This window comes from Artibeus jamaicensis, unplaced genomic scaffold (assembly GCF_021234435.1).
Source record: "Artibeus jamaicensis isolate MK-2021 breed Jamaican fruit bat unplaced genomic scaffold, CSHL_Jam_final contig_563, whole genome shotgun sequence".
NCBI lineage: Eukaryota > Metazoa > Chordata > Mammalia > Chiroptera > Phyllostomidae > Artibeus > Artibeus jamaicensis.
The window spans coordinates 85,210-105,893 of record NW_026521889.1 but is presented as its reverse complement, the minus strand read 5'-3'; the positions used below and the strand labels follow the sequence as shown (position 1 = coordinate 105,893).

The 20,684-nt window shown below is 52.8% G+C and overlaps 1 protein-coding gene across 1 annotated transcript in view; it reads left to right on the top strand.

The window, feature by feature from the left end:
• Positions 1 to 6,239: 6,239 nt before the first annotated feature.
• LOC128628173 (testis-specific Y-encoded protein 3-like) overlaps positions 6,240 to 20,684 on the top strand; it is a 51,290-nt gene continuing 36,845 nt past the window's right edge. Inside the window, 3 exon segments of the mRNA XM_053670355.1 lie at positions 6,240 to 6,521; positions 7,494 to 7,574; positions 7,734 to 7,845. Coding sequence (XP_053526330.1) covers positions 6,240 to 6,521; positions 7,494 to 7,574; positions 7,734 to 7,845 — 475 coding nt within the window.

The following is a 20,684-nucleotide window of genomic DNA, read 5'->3' as shown; positions in this document are numbered from 1 at the left end:
TCTGCAGTGAAAAAATTGGTTCAGCTAGTGAGTGCTTTTCGATGCCACTCAGGTACCTGAGGAAAACTTTCTGCACCCACAGGCGATCCCTCGGGCAGCCTTTGTTCCTGTGCCAGAAATTCACATGGAATTCTTCAGCCATGGCTGGCATGGGGAGTGTCCTGGCAATCCCAGTGCTCTCATTTGCATCACCTGCCTGGCTCACCTCTGTCTCCGGATTGTCCCCTAGCACTGACATTCAAAGAGTACAGCCACACCTGCACTAACTAGAGGCATGGGCAAGCACCGAACTTGGTCATGTGCCACCCTGTGACCCTTGGTGCCCCCCATCATTCCCCAGAGTCATGCCCTTTTGTGGCTCTGCTTGTTTTTCCTCCCTGAGGACATCAAGAATGTGTTGTGTGGAGCCATTTGCCACTACCACCATGATGGGCTTGACTGATGGAGTCAAGGGTTTACACAGAAGCCTGGGTAGCAGCCCGGAGACAGAAGGTGGGTTTTGGCAGGGTTAGAATTTGTCTGGAGCACTGGGAATGGGAGTTTCCTAACACAAGGCCTACTCAGTGGTTCATGGCCCAGGTACAGAAGGGCCAAATGTCCAGAAATACAATAGTCAAAATGTGTTAAGGAATCCTGCTTCCAAGTAGCACCCTGGGCCATTCATATGGAAGACTTCGGGGCCTTGTGATTTTTACCTGCTACTATTGACTCTGGGTGCACAGAAGCCTCCAACTGCCCTGTGCAACATTCTGGCCCACCACCTGATTGATTCCTTGAGGTAACCTGCAGTTTTGATGAGCCTCCTAAAGCTTGTGCTCCTGATTGGACTTTTCTTGGTGCAGAAACTCCCAAGTGAACCACCCAGCCCTTTGGCTCCTCAGCATTGGGTTCTGCTCTCAGCTTCCTCCACTGGGGCCTTGGTGACCCTGGGATAATGGCTCAGGGGACTGGGCTGCAGGTCTTGGCTTATGAGCTGAGGTCAAAACATCAAAGGGCAGGACAGTCCCAGTCCCCTCAGCACACAGTGGAGTCTCCTGCAGCTTCATTGCTCACCATGGCCAGAGCAGTCTAGATGAGGTGTCTCATGCGAGCCTGGAAGGCTGTGCTCAGACAGCCAGTTGAAGGGGCTGATGCTGATTGTAGCATGACTGAGGCTGGGGACTGACTGTTCATTGTCTCAGAACCTGGATTACTCTGGGACCAGTTCACTGCTGGGTTCTGGCTTCAGGAGACAACCTGGAGTCTAATTCTTCCTGGGCCATGTACAGACTCAAGATTTTTTGCTGGCAGTGCCTGTTAGGTTCAAGAAATTCAGGATCCCTGATCCCTACCTGCACACATATGTAGCATTTGCCCCTGATCACGTATGCTTCTGATGCAGGTTTCAACAAGCCCATTGTGGAAGAGTGCTTTCCCTTCACCTACCAAGAATTTGATCAGGAGTTTGCTGTCTTCTCCTGAAGAGGTTTGATAAAGGGAGTAGAGGCAGAAATCATCTATGTGTTCTTACAGAGTCTGGCCAGCTAAAAGTGTTCTCAGATTTTCAGATTTGCACAATGATTGTGGGACTTCCTGGGATGTCCTGTGGCATTAACGTCCAGGGTGTGGCCTCTCTTCCCTATGTGAGGAGAAAGGTACTGGAATACTGGAGGAACTCTGCAAAGTTCATTGCTGAGGAAAATTTGTCTACATGGGGGATGGGAGTCAGTAGTCTTGTGTCTGTGGGCCTGAGGCACAGCAGGGTTCTGAAAGAAATCTGCCTTCATGGCTCATTCTTCCTGGACCACAGTGCACTCCATAGCACTGCATCTTCTCACAGGCAAATGAGGGGTACGAACGGGACTAGGCCAAGCACAACTAGTGCCTGAGCTCTGCCACCCTGTGTTTTGAACTTCATGCCTGAAGGGCTTCTGTTCTGAATGGGGACCCCGTACTTGTTTAGGAGGTTTGGACGCATGGGTTTAAAACTTGAACTTGGCACATTCTGCCAAGATGACCTAAGGCACTGACCCATGTGTTGTTAACAGGATGCAGTGAGATCCTTCCTCTTGAGCTTAGAAGAGGTGGATGCAATGGGAACCGTGCTCAGGCCGCATGTCAAAGGGTCAGTCAGTTCAGTGTACTGAAGACAACTACTGACCCACAACTACCCACACACAATTACTGACACCCATTCCCTACATATGCCAATAGTCCTCAGCAATGAACTTTGCAGAGTTCTCCCAGTATTTCTGTCAATGAGGCATGCTAGTATCTTTATCCCAAAATAGGAAAGAAAGGCCATACCCTAGGCCAACGACCCTCGTGGGCCATTCCAGAAGTCCCACAGACATTGTGTGGATCGTGAAATCTGAGAAAGTTTTTGAGGAGCCTCCACTACATAAGAAGGCACAGATGGTTTCTTTCTCTGCTCCCTTTCTCAAGCCTTTTCATGAGAAAACAGCATGTTCCTCATCTAACTTTGGTGCATGATGGGGAAGCACTTTTCCATAATGGGGTTTGTTGAAACCCTCATCAGAAGCAGATATGATCTGGGGCAAATGCTACATGTGGGTGCCAGTAGGTAGCAGGAAACCCTCAACTCCTGGAAACCAAAAGGCACTCCAGCTACAAAATGTCTACTCTCTTCAGAGTCCAGGAAGAATTGTGCTCTAAGTTGTCTCCTGGGGCCAGAACCCCCAGGGAGACTCATTCTGCCTTAGTCCGATTTCTGGAACTATGAACATGCAGTCCCCAGCTGTCAATCTCTTCAGCTGGCTCTCAGAGCACAGCCTCCCAAGCTCAGACAGGATTGATGATGTGAGGCTCCTCTGGCCCTGGTCAGAAGTGGCCAGGCTGGAGGCCCCGGGTGCCAGCTAGGGAGTGCTAGGACTGTCCTGGCCTGTGCTGTTTTGGCTTCAGCTCAGAAGTGAGGACCTGTGGCCTATTCCCTGAGGAATGACCACAGGGGTATTAAGGCACCAGTGGGAGGGGCTGGGAGCAGAAACTGTTGCTGATGTGCGGAAAAGCTGGGCATTTGTGTGTGCTTTTGCATGAGGGAAACATATCTCAGAAACAGGAGCCAGAGCTTGTTGGGCTCAGGAAATGTGGAGGCTACCCTAGGTCACCAGAAGGTGGCTCAGAATGCTGCAATGGGCAGTGGAAAGCCCTAGGGGATAGAGAGTCCACAGAGGGAGAAGGGAAATCTCAAAGCACCTAAGGCTTTCATGTGAATGGGCCAGGGCACTATTTCAGAAGCAGGATTCTTCACCACATTTCTGCAATTCTACCTCTGACACCTTGGCCTTTTTATCTCTGAGCCGCAAACTATTCATAGGCCTTGGGTCCCCCAGGTCCTCCTTCCAGTGCTCCAGGCAAATTCCAACTGTGCCACCTCCTGTCACTGAAATGCTAATCCCCCCCAGCTGCCTCCACCAGGACCATCATGGTAGTAGTGGCCTGGTTCCACATGGCACACTATTCACGTCCTCAGGGACTCAAAGGAAGCAGAGTCAAAAAAGGGCACATAAGTGAAATGAGTAGAGACACCATGTGCCACATGAGGAATTTCAGTGTGTGTCCCTGTCTGTGAGTGCAGTTGGGGGCATGCTCCTTTTATTGGGATGGCTAGGGAGCAATGCACAGCAGGAGGTGAGCCAGGCAGACCATGTAACTGGGACAGGGAGGACAGGGACTGCACAGAGACTTCCCACGTCAGTAACAGATGAAGGATTCTGTGTGATTTCTCACATGGGAAGAGAGAATGCCAACCTGATGGCCTGTGGATTCAGAAAGTTACCTAAGCATATATGAGTGACACAAAGAGACACACAGATTTCAGCAGTGCTTCTATCTCTGCATCCTTTGCAGAAGAGTTTGCACCATTTTCAGGTGATGAGCTGGATGGGCATCTATGCATCCAGGGTGCATGGAGTTCTGCCTGTGTGATGGTGAGAGTGGTCTTTGGATGTAGGGATCCTGGCAAGGCAGGCCTGAAGCACTTGTTCCTCTCTCCCAGATAATGTCAGGGACAAGGAGGGAAGGACACAGGGGCTGGGGCCATGGGGACCTGCCCCTAATGCAGGAGACAGACACAGGGTACCCTCCCAGAAAATGGGGGTGGAGGGGTGGCTTGAGATTGGCTAATGATCCACTTTTCTCTATCTAGCATGGAGTTGTCAAGAGCTAGACAACTGCCCTTGCTCTTAGACATCTGCCATTGACATGACAGCAGAGGGGTGGCATTTGCCACTTGGTTCAACTGCTACCAAGAGCAGAAGGAGCAGTTATGGGAAACAGGGATGTTCACAGGCAGCGCCAAGTTCATGCTGTGTGTTAGCCTTACAGAGAAGTTTGCGGTAGTATGGGCGCACAGTGTGCTGTGTGCAGTTACAGGCCAGGGAGGCCGTTAAGGGCCAGCTGTGTTCAGGCAGATGAGCAGGGCAACACCATGCAGCCACCAGTCACAAGGGAGGTGAAAATTGAAACCCGTGTAAGCACATGAAAGCATCCCACAAGGAAACAGAACATCCAATGGGTTTAGGTCACTCCGAGACGCACAGTTTATATTCTTCTCAACCAAAGATGAAACCTTACCCAAGGAGGACTCCACAGAGGTCAAAGCCCTTGGGCTCATCTTGCACAGTGTCTCACTACATCCCACTTTCCAGAACTACATGCTACAATGGAAGGAGCTGGTATATATAAAATAATACAACAGATGGTCTTTGTGAGGACTCTTCCTATGCTTGTGGTCAGTTGGGCTGCAAGTAAAGGGTTGATGGGAACCCTTGAAGTGTTCATGCAAGAAAACACCTAGAAAACCCTCAATAGAACCACCAGGTGGGCACGATTCCATTTCTTCTGTGTGCAGCAGAAATGCCTGCAATGGCACCAGAGTCTGACAGGAATATGGGTCATCCTGTTGGTCGCACCTTTTGAATCTTCAGGTCTTGGTTGTGTCACCGAGGGCACACTGAACATCTCCAGTCCTGCTCTTAGAGGGCCAGAAGCACTTCCTATCCTGCAGCAATGCAGCTTGAAAAGGAGGCACCTGCCTCTCCATGATTCCCCTAGACAAGCAATGTAGAAAGAGTTGGCCACAGAGAGTTCCCGACTGCATTGTGACACTTGGCCAAGTCACTGGGGCAGAGGGGGAGAGGGTTGCTGTTTGTAAGGGGCCAAACTTGGAAGGAGCAGCTGCCTTCTCTACTTCAGGCACTGCAGTTGCTATAGGTCACTGGAACCCCCAGGTGGGGAGGGGACGGACCCTTGGGGGCAAGGACAGACAGGGAGAGGGAGGGAACTAGGAAACAGAGAGAAGGTGACAGATGGACAGTCAGACCAAATGCACCCTTTTCTGGGCGCTTTTCCCTCTTGAGGGGAGGCCAGAGTCTCCTTCTTGCACAGGCTTTCCCCATTCCAGCCGCTGTCACCTGCCAGGGGTTTCCTCGCAGGAAAACCTCCTGCTCTCAGGACGTGTGTCCCTGGTTCTCTCACTTGGTGTTTCAGTGTGACCCTGCCAAAGTGCCAGGGAGAGGGGAACAGGTAGGGAGAGGCTCTGGTTAGCACCTGGAGAACACACACAGCAGGCGGCCATGGCCAGGGAAGGTCCCGAAAAGGGCAGGTGGTTCACTTGGTGGACATCACCTTGATGCCTGAGAGGGGTAGCTGCCCCACCTGTCAGCCCGCTTCTGTGGCCCACGGAAGCGGGCTGACAGGTGGGTCCCAGAGTAGCCTGGGCCAAAGGAAGACAGAGGAGGCGAGCAGTCTGGGCATGGCCACAGCTTGCTCCTAGAGCCCTGGTCGTCCTGGCCACTAGGGGGCGACTGAAAACCAGTCCTGCTTGCAGGCACCAGGGCCTGGGCTTGCCTAGGCCCAGTGTCTAGCAAAGGAAGCAGAAGGAGGATAAGCAGGGGTGGTGCCCCTGGGCAGCTGCCCAGCCCTGGAGCCTGGAAACATGGCGAGTGAAGCTGTGCACACAGTCAGCGCTGCATCCTGCACTACTGGGGTGACCATACCACCTGCCAAGGCCCTCCAGGTGACAGGGCTGTCTGGGTTCCCTGGCAGTGAAGCGCAGCTCATGGGAATCATGGAAGGCGGCAGGGGCGGCCTTGAAGTCCAGGTGGTGGTGGGCTGGCCAAGGATTCCTGCAAAGGGAAGTGTGAATGTTATGCAGAAGGCCGGGCCCTAGGGGCCTGCTGGAGGTGGCGAGCCTGGCTGGGTAGAGGGTGGCACAGGGGACGGGCTTGGTGCGGGACATGCGGGGTCTCCTGCAGGTTGTGGAAGTCAGGACTGGGGAAAAGGAGTTGACTCCGAGGGCGGCCCCATTAAGGGCAGAGGAGAAGCCAGGTGGGAGCAGCGTTTGGCCCTCAGTGGAGGCGCTGGAGGCGCTGGAGGCCCTGCAGTGCCAGCTGAGGGCCCAGAGCGCCCAAGGCCGCAGGGACTACCTTCGGGTGAAGCGGACCACTGCATACCGGCGGAAGCCCATTTTAGAACGCAGGAGATGCATCATTCAGTGTATCCCTGGTTTCTGGGCCAAAGCCACATCCGTCCCCATGCTCCCTGGGGGTGGTGGTAGGGAAGGTCCAGGAGGCCAGATGTGGTGCGAGGGCCAGGAGGAGAAGTGGGAGGAGGGAAGAGCCTGGCACCTGCATGGGCACAGGAAGCCCTGGGACAGGGGCCAGACTGAATGTATGGTGGGCAAGGTACCCAGCTACACATGAGGGCCCAGCAGGGCCTGAAAGGCTGTGTTTGGGCACCAGAGCAGAACGCGTGAGCATGAGCTACTGTTCCTGCACTGCAGATATCCAAGGCACACTTATCCACAGCAACCCAACAGCCCAAAGGATACTTTGAGCCTGGGAGCTCCTGGAAAAAGACCGGTTGCCCGCCTCCACCTTCCAGATGCCTTCCTTCACGTGTTCTTGTCAGACAGCAGGTCCCAAGAAGGTTTGGGGGCAGGCGACAGAGCCTGTTCCCACCCCCCACCCCCTTCCACAGGCACACTCAGGGGTGCATCCTCGGGCCCCCGCAGGCACACAAACACGCAGACACACCCTTTTGATGGCAACCCACATGCTTGGGAGAGTTCCAAAGAGGGATCACTGCCTTCATGCTAGGCAGAGGTCTCTAGAAATTGTTGCGTGTTGGCGCAGTTTCCTGGGAACCTGTGCACTGCTTCCTCTGGCAGCCCAAGGGCCAGGGAAGGGGCAAGGGCAGAGAACCTGATCCCTGAGGCATCTGCACCAGCACACCCTCCCGAGGGGCAGGTGTCTAGGAGGGTCTGGAGGCCGGCTCTCCGGTCACATTGCAGGCAGCCTGGGGAGTGCATGAACCCAGGGGTACCAGACTGGAGAGCCTGTGTGAGTAAAGGCAGCCTGGAATGGGACAGGAAGAGGGCACCTGGGTGCAGTTCTGGTGGGAGGGCCATGGCAGTCTCTGTTTCGGTTCAGTGGAAATCCGTAGCTCTCAGCTGTGCATCCCATTGCTCTGAAGGCTTCTTGACCAAAGAGCAGATTCGGAACCACCCCCAGATATCAGCCATCATCAGTGAGCAAGACGAAGACATGCTTGAGTACTTGATCACTTTGGAGGTCAGACTGGGGTGGCCCAGGGGCAGGCAAGTGTGGGGGCCTGGGTTCGAGGTGCGAGTGGTCGGAGCAGGGGGAAGAGGGCAAGAGAGGTGGATGCTTCCAGCAAGCAGGCAAAGTCAGGCAGCAGGGACAAGTGCACCTGCCACCACGTCTCCACAGGTGAAGGACCTGTTTGGGCCGAAGTACCACTGCAGGTTGATGTTCTTCTCTCAGAGCAACCCCTACTTCCTGAATGAAGTGATCATCAAGGAATATCGTCTGGGCCTTGCAGGTGAGATGGGGTTCCTGGATGTGGGTGTGGGAGAGCAAGCAGAAGGGGTGGGGCAGGTGGGAGGTGGTGTGGAAGCTGGGCAATAGGGAACCACACTAGCAGGTCCCCTGCTTCAGGCTATAGGGCCACTCATTCCACTGTAGTCAACTGGTTCTGGGACTACCAACGCTGGGCACCCAGCCGCAGGCATGACAACCAGTGTCAACCTCTTCAACTGGCTGTCAGAGCCCAGTCTTCCAGGCTCGGGCAAGATTGCTGAGGTGAGGCTGCTCTGGCCATGGTCAGAAATGGTGATGCTGGAGGCCCCGGGTTTGTGCAGAGCTGTCTGGGACAGCCCTTCTGTGGGCTGTTTTGATTTCAGCTCCTAAGTGAGGACCTGTGGCCCAACCCCCTGAGGCACTACCTGAGGGGTAGGAAGGCCCCAGTGGAGGGAGCCCAGACAGGACCCTTGGCGGAGGAGCCTGTGCACTAGGTGTTCACAGGTGAGTTGTTGCTCACCTGAAACCTCCCCTGAGAAACAGGAGGGAAAGCTCCGGCTCAGGAAACCTGGATGTTACCCCAGGGCACCATGTGGCTTGTGGGAATGTTCCAAATGGCAGGGGACAGCCCCTGTGCTCAGGGAGTGCTTGCAGGAAGCAGGAGACCTGGACGCATCTCTGCAGTTCTCTGTCTGGCACTTTGGGCGCTCCCCTACCTGGGCCCCGAAGCACTCAGTGGGCCATCTGTATCTGCCCCCCCTTCCCAGCTGTGCAGGAAAAGTCCTGCCCTGCCATGCTGCACCTCCTCTCTCCCCCACAGCCCCGCCTACCTGTCTAGGCCCCAGGCTCCTTCAGCCAATCCCTGCAGGAGTAATTACTGCAGGTGGCATCAGGCACCAGGCAGCACACTTTGGGTATCCTGGGGGAGGAAGGGGAGGAGGGGTCCTGAAAGGGCACAGTGCAATGACTGGGGACACCTTGGGACACAGAGTGGCCCCAGACCACTTTGGGGAGTGTGCTGGTGCCTGTGAGTGCAGGTGTGGGCATGCTTGTTTGGGAGTGAGTTCTAGGGGGTAATCAGGAGTGGGAGTGAGCAGGGCAGACCATGCAGTTAGGCCAGGGAGGACATGGCCTGGGCTCAGCCTTCACGTGCCAGGGATGGCTGAAGGATTCTGTGTGGTTTTCTGGCACAGGAGCAAAGGCTGCCCGAGGCATGGCCTGTGGATGTGGATGCAGAGAGATTTTTGTCATGTTCCTGAGTGACGGGGAAGGAGACATAAAGTGCTCAGCAGTGCTTCTGTCTCCGTGTCTTTTGTAGCAGGGCCACGCGCCACTATTAAGCAGATCAGACGGACCGACATTCACACCTGCAGTGCATGTGGAATCCTGACCTACGTGGTCCCAGCACTGACTGGAGGAGGTGTGTGATGAATAAATAGGCCATGGCCTACAGCCTCCCGTGTCTCACCATGGCCCCTTCCATGCCACATTCTGACTTTACCACCCTGTTCATTCCCCCAGGCAGCTTCAGCTCAGGGTCATCAGCTGGAATCCTGGTAGGGGCCTGCCTCTCAGTGTGCATTGGGCTTGTCCCTCTGTGCAGTGGCTGTGTTTCCAAATCCTGTTGCTACTGGGGCTCCCCAGAGTGCCTTTGCTTCCCAATGGGCACTTGATGTGCCCAGAGTCCCTCAGGGCTCCAAGATGCAGTGGCAGGTAGGAGGGCCTGGCCACCTGCTTCAGCCCCACCTGGGGAGGATGCTTCCTGGGTCCTGTGGGAATCAGGGCCAAAATGACATGCCCCAAGGCAGAGGGTGGGGACAGTGCTGAGATACTTGAGCTGTATGGAGGACCTCCAGCAGGTTGCTGATGGGAGGTCAGGGAATGAAGTGTTGGTAGAAGTGGACATGGTGGCCTAGAGTACGGTTTTGGTTTTTCCCTGTAACAAAGTGGAGGCTGATGACTGGAAACCCAGCAGCATGCAGACTTGGAACTCCATTATGAGTTGGAGTAGGACTACATGGGATGTGGTGGACAAGGAGAGTTTGGAGGACCAGCAGGGAGACACATGAGGGAATGGTGAGATGAGGCCCTGGGTCAGATGGTGATGGTGTGGAGGAAGAAGTGGGTGTGCAGGAGGCTCAGGGAGAAGGTGCTGTGAGGAGGAGGGAAGTGCATTGGGTGAAAGTAGTGAAGGAGGAGCTGGTAGTGGGGCAGGAGGTTGTGCCCCAGCGGATGGCTGTAAGGAAGAGGTTAGCACTGGGTGTGTAGTTAGTTGGTGGTGGCAAGGGAGGATCTTTGGAAAAGTGTCAGCAGAGGAATAGAGGTGGGGCGAACAAGGAGGCGTTTTGCACAGATCTGGAGGCAGAAATTGAGCAGGTGGTTGTTGGCAAAATGGCAAATCCTGCAGGAGGGGGAGCCGAAGGTCCAGCAGGGGACACAGAGCAGGAAGCAGTGGGAGCCTAGGGGTTGGGGGAAGGTGCCAGAGTACTGGGAAAGATTTTACAGGAACTGGTGTTGAGCTCCTAGGAGGTGGTGGTCGCTGAAGACCACCTGCAAGAGGAAGAGGAGACTGAGGTCCAGCAAGAACTTTAGAGGGCTGAGCTGTGGGTTGGGGCACAGGGACCAGAGGGTGGATAGGTGGTAGTGGAGCCGTTTGTGCTGAATGGAGATGAGTTCCTGTAGGTGGCACAGATCGTGGGGTAGGCTGAAGTGTTGGTGGCAAGGAAGCATCTCTTGTGGAATCTGGAACTGTGGAGGGAGGAGATGGTGACTGAAGAGCATCTGTGGTGGGGGGACAGGGCTTCTGTTGCAGTAGGAGAGCCAGCAGGAGCAGCATTGGGAAGTATAGGGCCTGAAGTGGGAGTGGTAGTAGGGGAGGATATTTTCAAGAGGTAGAAGTAGGAAGGCAGGAGGGGGTAGAGGCTGAAGTGCTGTTTGTTCAAGGACTGGAGGAACATGAAGCCCTGGGGAGGGAGAGCAGGGAGAGGCAGAATCACCAGGAGGAGAGGATGCAGGGGCAATTGGTTGCTGGGGAAAGGTTTGTGTGGGAGAAAGAGTGACACACACAGCAGGGTCAGGGGGCAGAGGAAGCAGAGGGTGAGCACCAGGCCAAAGCAAAGGAGCAAGGCCAGGAGTCAGTGAAAGGGGAGCAGGCTGGGCCTCTGCCCCCTGGGCCCTGCATCTGGTTGCCACTGGAGGCTCCATATGTGCTCCAGTTGGAGATGGAGCCTGAGCATGAGCTAGGCAGCAGGGCCTTCTCTGGGCTCCAGTGCAGGGCTTCTTAGATGCAAAAGCCCCACCCAGGACTCAGAGGCACCTTCATTGAGTGGGTGCGTGCATTCTGGGTGGAAGCTGTGTCCTGGGTGCTGCAATGGGAGAACCACTGTGTCAGGGATAGGGCAGGTGTAAGGAGCTACCAGTGGGCACAGTTTGGAATGAATACAGACATTTCCCAGAAAAGCTCAGGAGCTCAGACATGGTGCAGAACAGCTCGGGGTGGAGACCTCAGCCAGACACCCAACCTCTGGGGACATGCCTCACCTTCAGGACAACAGTGCAAGCCAGATTTGGAGACAGAACAAAGTCTGTACTGCACAGGTCGTTCTGTAAGTAATGAACGATGCAGGAGGGGGGCTGGAAGTTCCACCTGCTGCATCAGAGCCAGGAATGTGGGCTACAGCTACAGGTGGGGGAGCATCAGCCACACATGGGGGCTGTGTGTGAAAGGAGCCTGTCTGTGTTTGTGCCTACCATGGGAGCAAAGGAGGAGCCACCATGGACCTCACTGCCCTCTGAGGACAAGGGCGGGGTCCAGGGGAAACACAGGGGATGGGATGCCAGGCTGTTCTCCAGGCACACTCCCATTTCCTGGCCGCTCCCTGCCCAGGACCCAGGCTGCAGGCTCCTTGACCTGGAGCCTTTTGTCAGGCACTTAGAGCTGACAGTTGTGATCAGGGACCAAGAGGAACATGTGCTGAAGTCTCAGGATCCATTTGAAGGTGAGGCTGCTGCTTTGAGGGAGGCGGAGGAGAGGGTGGGGGCTGGGAACGGCAGCTTGGGGGGATCGCCTATGGCCAGAGGAGGAAAGGGTGGGCACCTTGGAGAGGCATTTCTCCCTCCCCCTCCACTCTTCCCTGAAGGTGGATGAAGGCGGTGATCACTGCCAGCTCCTGCTGCTTTTTCCCAGTACGCCCTGCTTCTTCAATGATGAGATTGTGAAGCACTATCTCAGTAGCCTCCCTGCTATGGGTGCAGGTTCCCTGCATGGGTGGCAGAAGCTAGTGGGTTGAAGGTGAACACCGGCAGTCCTCTTTCAACTGCCCCTCATCCTGCAGGGTCTAGGGTGTCCTCCTGCCCTCCCACTTCATGGCACAAGCATGAGGAGCAAGAGGCCTACAGCTGAGAGCCCCACACCAGCAGCCCTGAGCTCTCTAACCATAGCTTGGTTCTCTAACCACAGCTGGGCAGCATGCTGGCACGATTGCAGAGGTGAGGCCATCCTGGCAGGTCCAGGGAGATCACTGGTTGTTATCCAGCAGTCGGGATTTGGATCAGGGCTCCTTTCTTCCTAGCCTTTTTTGTTTCCTCTACCAGAGCATCTGTAATGGCCTGTGCCCCAATCCTCTGAAGTCCTATGTAAGGAAGTGGGCAGCAGGAGAAGAGGGGGAGAAAGGACAGGTGAGCAAACCATGGCCAGCAGTCTGTGGAGGGGTGCAAGGCAGCTGGACCATTTTATTCCCCACCTGGGACCCACTGAGGCAGGGAGGGCTCAGGCCCAGGGACCAGGGTCACCAGGTCATTGGGGTAAAGTGGGAAGCCTGGAGTGGACCTCCATTCCATTCCAAATGGGAGCCTGCCCCATATCACTGGTGTGCTGCAAGTTGCCTCCTGTCTGGGGGAGCCCGAGGTGGACCAAGGACTGTGCATGTCCAGAGTATCTCAGAACCAACAATGACTCATTGAATCGGCTACCCTGACCTCTCCCTCCAGGCCACGCACCCCACCCTCTGGCCCACCTTCCAGCCCTTGACCTGTGGCCTGCCCAGTGTTCTTCCCACCTGCATTCCCGCACATGTGTAGGAGGCGTGCGAGATTCCTGAAGCCCCAGCTGTGTCCTCTTGTGATCTGCACAGCCACCTTGGGTATGCTTGGGTATGTGTCCTGTGCACCCCACCCACCACTGAACCATGGTCATTAAGAAGAGGCAGTGGAGGAAAGTGGTGAACACATGGGGGGATGGAGTGCATTAAAGAGGTCTTAGGTGCAGATCAGGCTCTGCAGACACGTGGGGATTCATGCAGTGGAGGAAGTGGAGACAGGGACAAGAAGTGGGCTGCAGAACTGGCCCCATTGAGGGCAGAGGAGAAGTCAGATGGGGGCAGGGCACAGCCACACTAGAAGCACTGGAGGCCCTGCAATGGTAGCTGCGTTCTGACAGTGCTGGAGGCCAGAGGGAATACTTTCTTCTGAAGTGGACCAAGGCCCACTGGCAGAAGCCCATTGTTTTCACGGGGTTGGTCTGTGACTCTGGCTATTTAATGCATCATGTAGCCTCACTCACATGCAGACCCAGTTCCCTCCAGTGAAGAAAGCTTTTCCATTGCAGAGACATTCCTGAAACTTTATAGTAGTCTTGCTCAAGCTCCCCACCATGCTCCCCAGCTGAATGAAACCATACCCTACATAGAGCGCCCAAGAAATATCATTTCCATGTGAACTTTTCTGGTCGCTCTGTAAGAAATACTTTCATCCCTTGCTTGCTCAACGTTCCCACTCAACTAAATTTACCTTGTTTGTATTGGCGGTTTTCAATGCTTATGCAGAGGCTCCTTCATCTTTCCCAGGTTCACCCCCCATGGTATTGTTGAACACTCAATTCCTAACCTTTTCTTGTTTTTCCTGACTTACTTGTTTTTAATTTATTGTTGTTCAGTCACAGTTGCCCACCCGTTTCACACATTGACCACTCAGCCCGCCCTTCCTCCCACTCTCACAGGAATCCACCTGCATTGTCCATGCCCATGAGTCTGCTATTCATGTTCCTTTGCTTGACTCTTCCACATCATGCACTCATGGATTATCATCCTAACTCCTCCTGTGGTTCCCTGTGTCTTTGTTCTATGGTACCAATGTCTGGCTCTATTGTACTCGCTTGACTGTTTTGCTCATTAGGTTGTGCTTATAGATGAGATCATATGGTATCAGTCTTGCAGTCATGCTGCAGGGCTGAATTAGATGATTTATTCCTAGATAAGTTTCAGTACAGATTTCCTTCTATATGCAGTTTTCTGATGGCTCTTTTCAGAAATACTTGCATTTCTCTTGCTTCTTCAGCATTCCCACTTGGATAAAATTCAATATGCTTCTATGGGTGACCTTCACAGTTTAGGTAGAGAAAGAGGTCCTTCCTCTCTCATGACTCTGTCAGTGTTTTCAAGAATCACCAATGCTTCACCATGGGAACTAGCCCCAGTTAGGTGTACACTCAGGAAAACTGGCTTGTTTTTTGCACCCCCAGTATTGTTTAACTTGCAATTCCTAGCCCTTTCTGCCTATATTATGTTGTATGCATTGAGGTGTCGAGCACAGTCTTTAGACAGCTGTAGATTTATGAAGTGTGCCTGCTCATATTCCCAGATCCCACCTGGAAACATGTACACGTAGACAACGGGATTCACTCTGTCTTCTGTGCTGGAGTGTCCATGCCCATGCCTACCTGGTAACTCTCGTTCTGTACGTCTCAGTCCCTGGTGCATCCAAACATACTAGCTTGCTCTTTCATTGCTTAGTGTGTACTCACTAACCTTTCAACTTAATATGCTAGTTTCTTAAGTCCTTACCCAACTGAGGTTCCAGCACTCATGCCACCCCAGTAATTTGACTAATACAGTTTCAGGAAGAAAGGCACTACTTAGAGAAACCAAGAATTTTCAGACAATTTTGTAAATTCAACCTGGAAGTCATTGAGAAAAGTTTATACACTCAAGTTCCCAAGAAGAAATGAGTTTTTCAAATGCACTCCTATTCATGACATCTCTTAAAGTCACTGGTAAAAATCCTAACACTTCTAGCTAAATTACTACTTGTGAGAGCATTCCATGAAACCCTTTCAGGTACATGAATTTGGACACATTTCAAGAAACATTAACAAACAACGGCAAAATGCAACATTCTTCAATCTGGGGACTCTGGCCTTCTTTTTCATTGGATACTTAGTGAGGGAAGTTAACTTCACCCCCTGTATTTATGGGAAAATTGGTGTAAATGCCCTTATTCCCTCACAGTCATGTGCTGCTGTAACTTCAATAAAAACGTGGAAGCTTCATGTTAGATCTGTCAAACCATTTGTATGTGTGCATATCAAGCTTTTCTTGCCACATACACTCTTCTATTAAAAAACTAAGGACAATCAAAATAGCACAGTTTCAGGCAAAGGTGGTTCTGTGGCCTTGCCACAGGCTTCCTGAAAGCTTTTCATGCAGTTAGGTTTTCAAAGAGGTAAATATAGTTTATTTAGCTTCCCTAAATATAAAGCAGAAAAGTAGGCATGGGAAAGAAACATAGCAGTTCCCCATATCTTTTAGACCATAGGTCGCACCGAGGTTTCAAAGGAAAAAGAAGAGGAAAAGAATTTTGAAGCAAAAAAAGTGGTGAAATATTTAATAACATAATTGGCATCCTATTTCACCCATGTACATGCATACAGACCTCAACTACAGCAGTACTAACCATTATTCTTTTCTAATTTGGGGGCTGCTGCATCTTATAGTCCAAAAATACGGTAGTTTTGAAGGCAGTGATGTTCCAGAGAGCACATTTAGGCCAATAGTGCAATTCACCCTCCCTAGAAATTATTTTTAGGCTTGTCTCAGAAGCAAAATCAGAAGAAGTCACAGTTTGTGGAAAGGTTTGATTGGAAAATTTTAACATATAGCCATTGAACAGTTAAATTCTAATCTTTCCATTAAATTGGCACTAATGAAACAACCTCGAACAATTCAACTCCTTTGACTTCCCCAGACTGAGGTATCCCTTTCAGTAATGATGCCCAGGGACCAGAGAAGTGGCACTTGGCTTTTCTTTGTGGAAGGGAACCCTGGTACAGGACTCAGTGTTGTTTTCTAATATCTGCTTCAACACCTCTTTTTTATTTTTTTCAATTTTAATTGCTGTTCAAGTACAGTTTTCTGCCTTCTCCCCCACCCCAGGCCACTCCATGAGACTTCCCCACCTCCCTCCCATTTCTACCCCCCTTTTTTATTGCCCATGTGTCCTTTATATTTGTTCCTGCAAAGCTTTCACCATTTCTACCTGCAATTCCCTCCCCTCTTCACCCTGCTCACTGTCAGCCAATTCTCCATTTCAGTGTCTTCAGTGATTATACTCAATAACCCCTTTTAAATCAGCTTCCCCACCACCTCCCTTGGCAGAAGCCCCTTTTTTGAGCTTCTTTGAGAATGGCAACAGCAGGGTATAACCAGCCACACACTGGATGAAAATTCATGGCCTCATCTGCTGCCATGTTCACCCCTCCCTTGAACATTTATCTTGCTGATTGCTTGGGTAATTTTCAAGTCCTCCCTTATAATCAGCTCATGAGCTGCCACACCAGTCTTCAGAAACCTGGCTTCCACTGGACATCAGAGGGGGCCTTCCTGATGGTGGTGATGCACGCAGGTGACCTGAAAGTTAATGCCCCAAAAGCAAGCTGTCAACTCCATTCCCCAGAGTTTTTGAATCATTACACCATGACCCCGAGTAAATGCTTCGGGACCATATGCTTAAACAGCCTGAGCACAGGCTGGTTCAAGAAGGCAGCTAGGGTGAAGTAGTCAAGGGGCTGGTCACTTAATGAAAAAACAAAAGTTTAACAGTCATTCTTTCCAACCTAACCTGATGATTTAAGGTGAGTATTCACAGGCCCATGTTGTGAAAATGGATTGAACATCAACTTCTCCCTGAGCTTTGTTCTCCCAGAAAAACACTCCATGTTCTGTAAATATGTTAAAATATACATCAACCAAAGCACACATAAGCAAAGGCCATGGAAACAGGCCCAAATATGGTGAAGGTCACAGGGCCCAGGGGCCAGGAACTACCTGGGTGTGGACAGAGAGAGGGAAATGGGGACAGTGTCAGCAACATCTGAATGCACAACATACATTTAGTTCAGGAAAGAGAGGAGACTGTCTCCTTACTCCTCAAATTAATCTATTGTTTGAAATGAGCTATTAGAAAAATACTTTAAGAACTTCGGAGGAATGAAAACTGCATTATACAGGTAGTTTTCCATTCTGGGATGAGAGTAAATTTTGAGTAAAAAACCTTCTGGCTTACAAAAACTAATGCTACACTTTCAAACCAATACTGAACTCTTACAATAACACCCAGATGAATCTCTGTAAGAGTTTCCTCTTGGGTATTCTGAGGAGTCTTTGTCACAAAACACACCATAGCCATCACAATCACCAAACTAAAACAAAAAGTGCTAACTACTTCCAAGTAAATAATTGCAAGCAGCTACTTGTAAAAGGGAAAAATACTTACAATACCAGTATATTTTGGGCAATGCTCAGCCTGGGAAAGACAATACCCATATCATGGTTATGTTTCCTGTCTACAGTATGTGGATAACCCCTGCATAAATAACTGCAGTGAACAGAGCAGAAATCTTTACACACACATTGGAAGATCCTCCATGGGTAGAAACCCTGACCAACAACAAGGCCCAAAACTTAAATAGCCAACCTTTTAACCCATGATTCTCCAGAGAAGACATGCAAGCAGCCAAAAGCAAGTGAGGTGGAGCTCAGTTGAAATGCTCACCAGCAAAATGCACACTGAAACCATGCTCAGATGCTGTTGGGCTTCTACTTTACTGCTAGGGAGGCTATACTTTCTGCAATGGCATGTGTCAAGGCTTGGTGAGGAGGTAGGGGAACTGGAATCCTGTGAACTGACCACACAAAGGTGGAAATGCTGAAGCTGCTCTGAAAACCAGGGGACATTCCATAAACAACAATGCAGAAGGACCTTCTGACTGGGGCATTACACTGCAATCTGCAACCGCCAGATCACTGAAGACAGGTCCTCCAAGACTTGTACAAACAGGGTGGCCAAGGTCCTATGGCAGAAATAACCAAAACTGGTAAACACGCCTTGCAGGCCACCTACAAGGGAGTATTTTGTGAGCCCTGAGAGGAGCATAAGGGCTGTATTGATGCGTGCTGCATGCGTGATACTTGAAGATGCTTCTGCTATGGCAGAGGAGGGGGAAGAAGGGGGCCCCTAGGGGGTGATTCCAGCAGCACCGCCCATGCAGAATAGCTACACTGATGCAGACAGAAAAGAAACGGTGTTTTCAAGGAGACGGGTGGGGGAGAAAAGGGTAACTAGTGAGTGAGAAAGGGGCAGGGTGTTTCCCTTGGTGGTGGTGAGCAGGCCTGAGAAGTGGGAAAACCCTGTGCGGGTGTGGGGCAGGGGCTTTTGGGGGGAAAGCCCAGAAGGGGCTCTGAGGGTGGGCTTGGCTTCGCTGGCACCTCGGGGCAGCAGCAGGAGGAAGGGAACTCCTGCCAGGCGCTGTCAGGTAGGGCCTGGGAAGAAGGCACCCATGGCCACCTCACTGATTGGAGGAGACTTGTGGCAGTCAGGACTTGCGTGCAGAGCATGCGACACTGGGTGAGGGCAGAGGGGTCGGTGGAGGGGTCAATGCTCCCACTGGGCATAAAGGCCTGTGCGCATGTGCCTTGGTCCTCAGCTCCAGGGCCGGCTCGGAATCCCTGTCTGGAAGATCTGCGCATGGCGCTCAGGGCTCCCCTGACAGTGGCCACTGTGTTGGTTGGCATTTTGTGAGGTTGTCCGGGAACTGGGCCAGGGCCACTTCTGAAGGCGGGCCGGGTTAGCCTCCAGCAGGGCTGCTGCACAGGCCTCCTGGGTCCTCTTGGTTGGGTCTGGCGCAGCTGGGAGGAAGGCTTGGAGCAGACAGAGGGCGCCAAAGGGGGCGATTGGATGATGGAGGCCGAGGCGGGTGTCGCGGCCCAGGGTGCTTGTGACTCCCTGTTGGCCTTGGCACAGGAAGGTGATGCTGTGGAGGTGAGGGCCCAGGGGCTGTGCAGTGTAGACTTGGGACTGGGACTGGACCACGTGTGCCAGGCGTTGGCAGTGGACCAAATCTTGGTGTCTGGGGACAGTCTCTTGGCTGCAGGGAGTGCAAGTGTGGCAGCAGCAGGTGCGGAGTTGAGGCCACATGAGGTGGGCAGAGGGGAGGCTGTGTTGGCTGAGTCGCAGCTGGGGGACCATGAAAAGCCTGAGGTCCAGCAGAGTGCTTCCATGGCTGAGCTATTGGAGGAGGAGCAGGGACCCAACAGTGCACTGGTATCAGGGGAGCAGTTTGTGGCAGAAGGGGCAGACCTCATGCACGTGGTGCAGGTTTGGGCAGAGGATGAAAGTTTGGGGTCAGAGGCAAAGGTCTGGCTAGACCTGCATGTGGGCAGGCAGGAGGAGGTGTTGGCTGAGGGCTCCTTAGCAGAGGAAGAGGAGGATGAGGTCGCAGGGGGGCCAGAGGCAGCTGGGGAGTGGGACCAGGAGCAGGGGGTTCAGGGCCAATGGGCAGCTGGGGAAGACTCTGTGATGGAGGGGGCGGGCTCCAGGCTGCAGGGCCAGGTGGTGGAGGAGGCAGAGGAGGGGTCACAGGCAGAAAGAAAGGAAGAAGGCCGGAAATCAGTGAACAAGGAGCAACCAGGTCCAGGGCCTGGGGGCCCCTTCAGCTGGTCCCCTGTGCAGGCGCTAGAGGCGCTCCAGTTGGAGATGGAGCCCGTGAATGAGCAAGCCAGGAGAGCCTTCTCCCGCCTCCAGCAAAGGAATTGGCAGAGGAGAAAGCCCCACCTGGAACTCAGAAGCTCCATTATCCAGAGTCTGCGTGGATTCTGGGCCAAAGCTGTATCCTTGGGGAAGCATTGTAGACATCGCAGTGTGCAGGGGCAGTGGTGGAAACAGGTTTCTGGCTGGGATAGTTCAGAGCAACCTAGATGTGCTGCAGAAGAGCTCATGGGTCTTAGACATGGTGCAGTGAAGCTCAGGGTAGAGAAGGCAGCCTGACACATACTGGCGGGGACCTGCCTCATCTTTGTGCTAGCAGTGCAGTCCAGGCTCACAGAGACCACATTGCCCAGCTCCTGCTGCCAGGAGTGCTGCAGGACATGGGCCTGCATGTGCATTGTGTGCTCTGGACAAGAAAGCATATCCTGCCAAGGCCTGGGCACCAGAGGATGAGCCGGAGAAGGGGATGGTTGGGGAAAGGAGCAGGTCTGGGTCTGTGCAGGTGGTGTCAGGATATCAGGCTCTGGGGGGCCTCCTAGCACTATGCAAGCAAGGACTGGTCCTAGGGGCAGGAGAGGGAAGGATACACCATGCTCTTCTGCACACAAGCTCCACTTTCTACCCTCTTGCTGTCCAGCATTCCACCTGCAGGCTCCTTGACCAACAGCAGTTTGTCAACCACCCTGAGTTGTCAGCCATGATCAGTGAGCAAGATGAAAGCATGCTGAGCTTCATGACTGACTTGAAGGTGAGGTTGTGAGAGAATGTGGGGCAGAGGGAGGGGCCTTGGGAGAATGAGCTGTGCCTGCAAAGAGGAAAGGGCCAGTGCCTGGAGTGAGATCTCAGCCTCCTGACCCACTGTACCCTGCAGGTGGAAAAAGGCAGTGACCGCTGCAAGATCATGCTGTTGTTTCCGCAGGAACCCCTACTTCCGCAATGATGTGATTGTCAAGGAGTACCTCATCACCCTGACAGGTGTGTGAGAGTACCCTGTGCAGGTGGGCACCAGAATGGGTTTGGTTGCTGGCAGTTTCCTTTTCACCT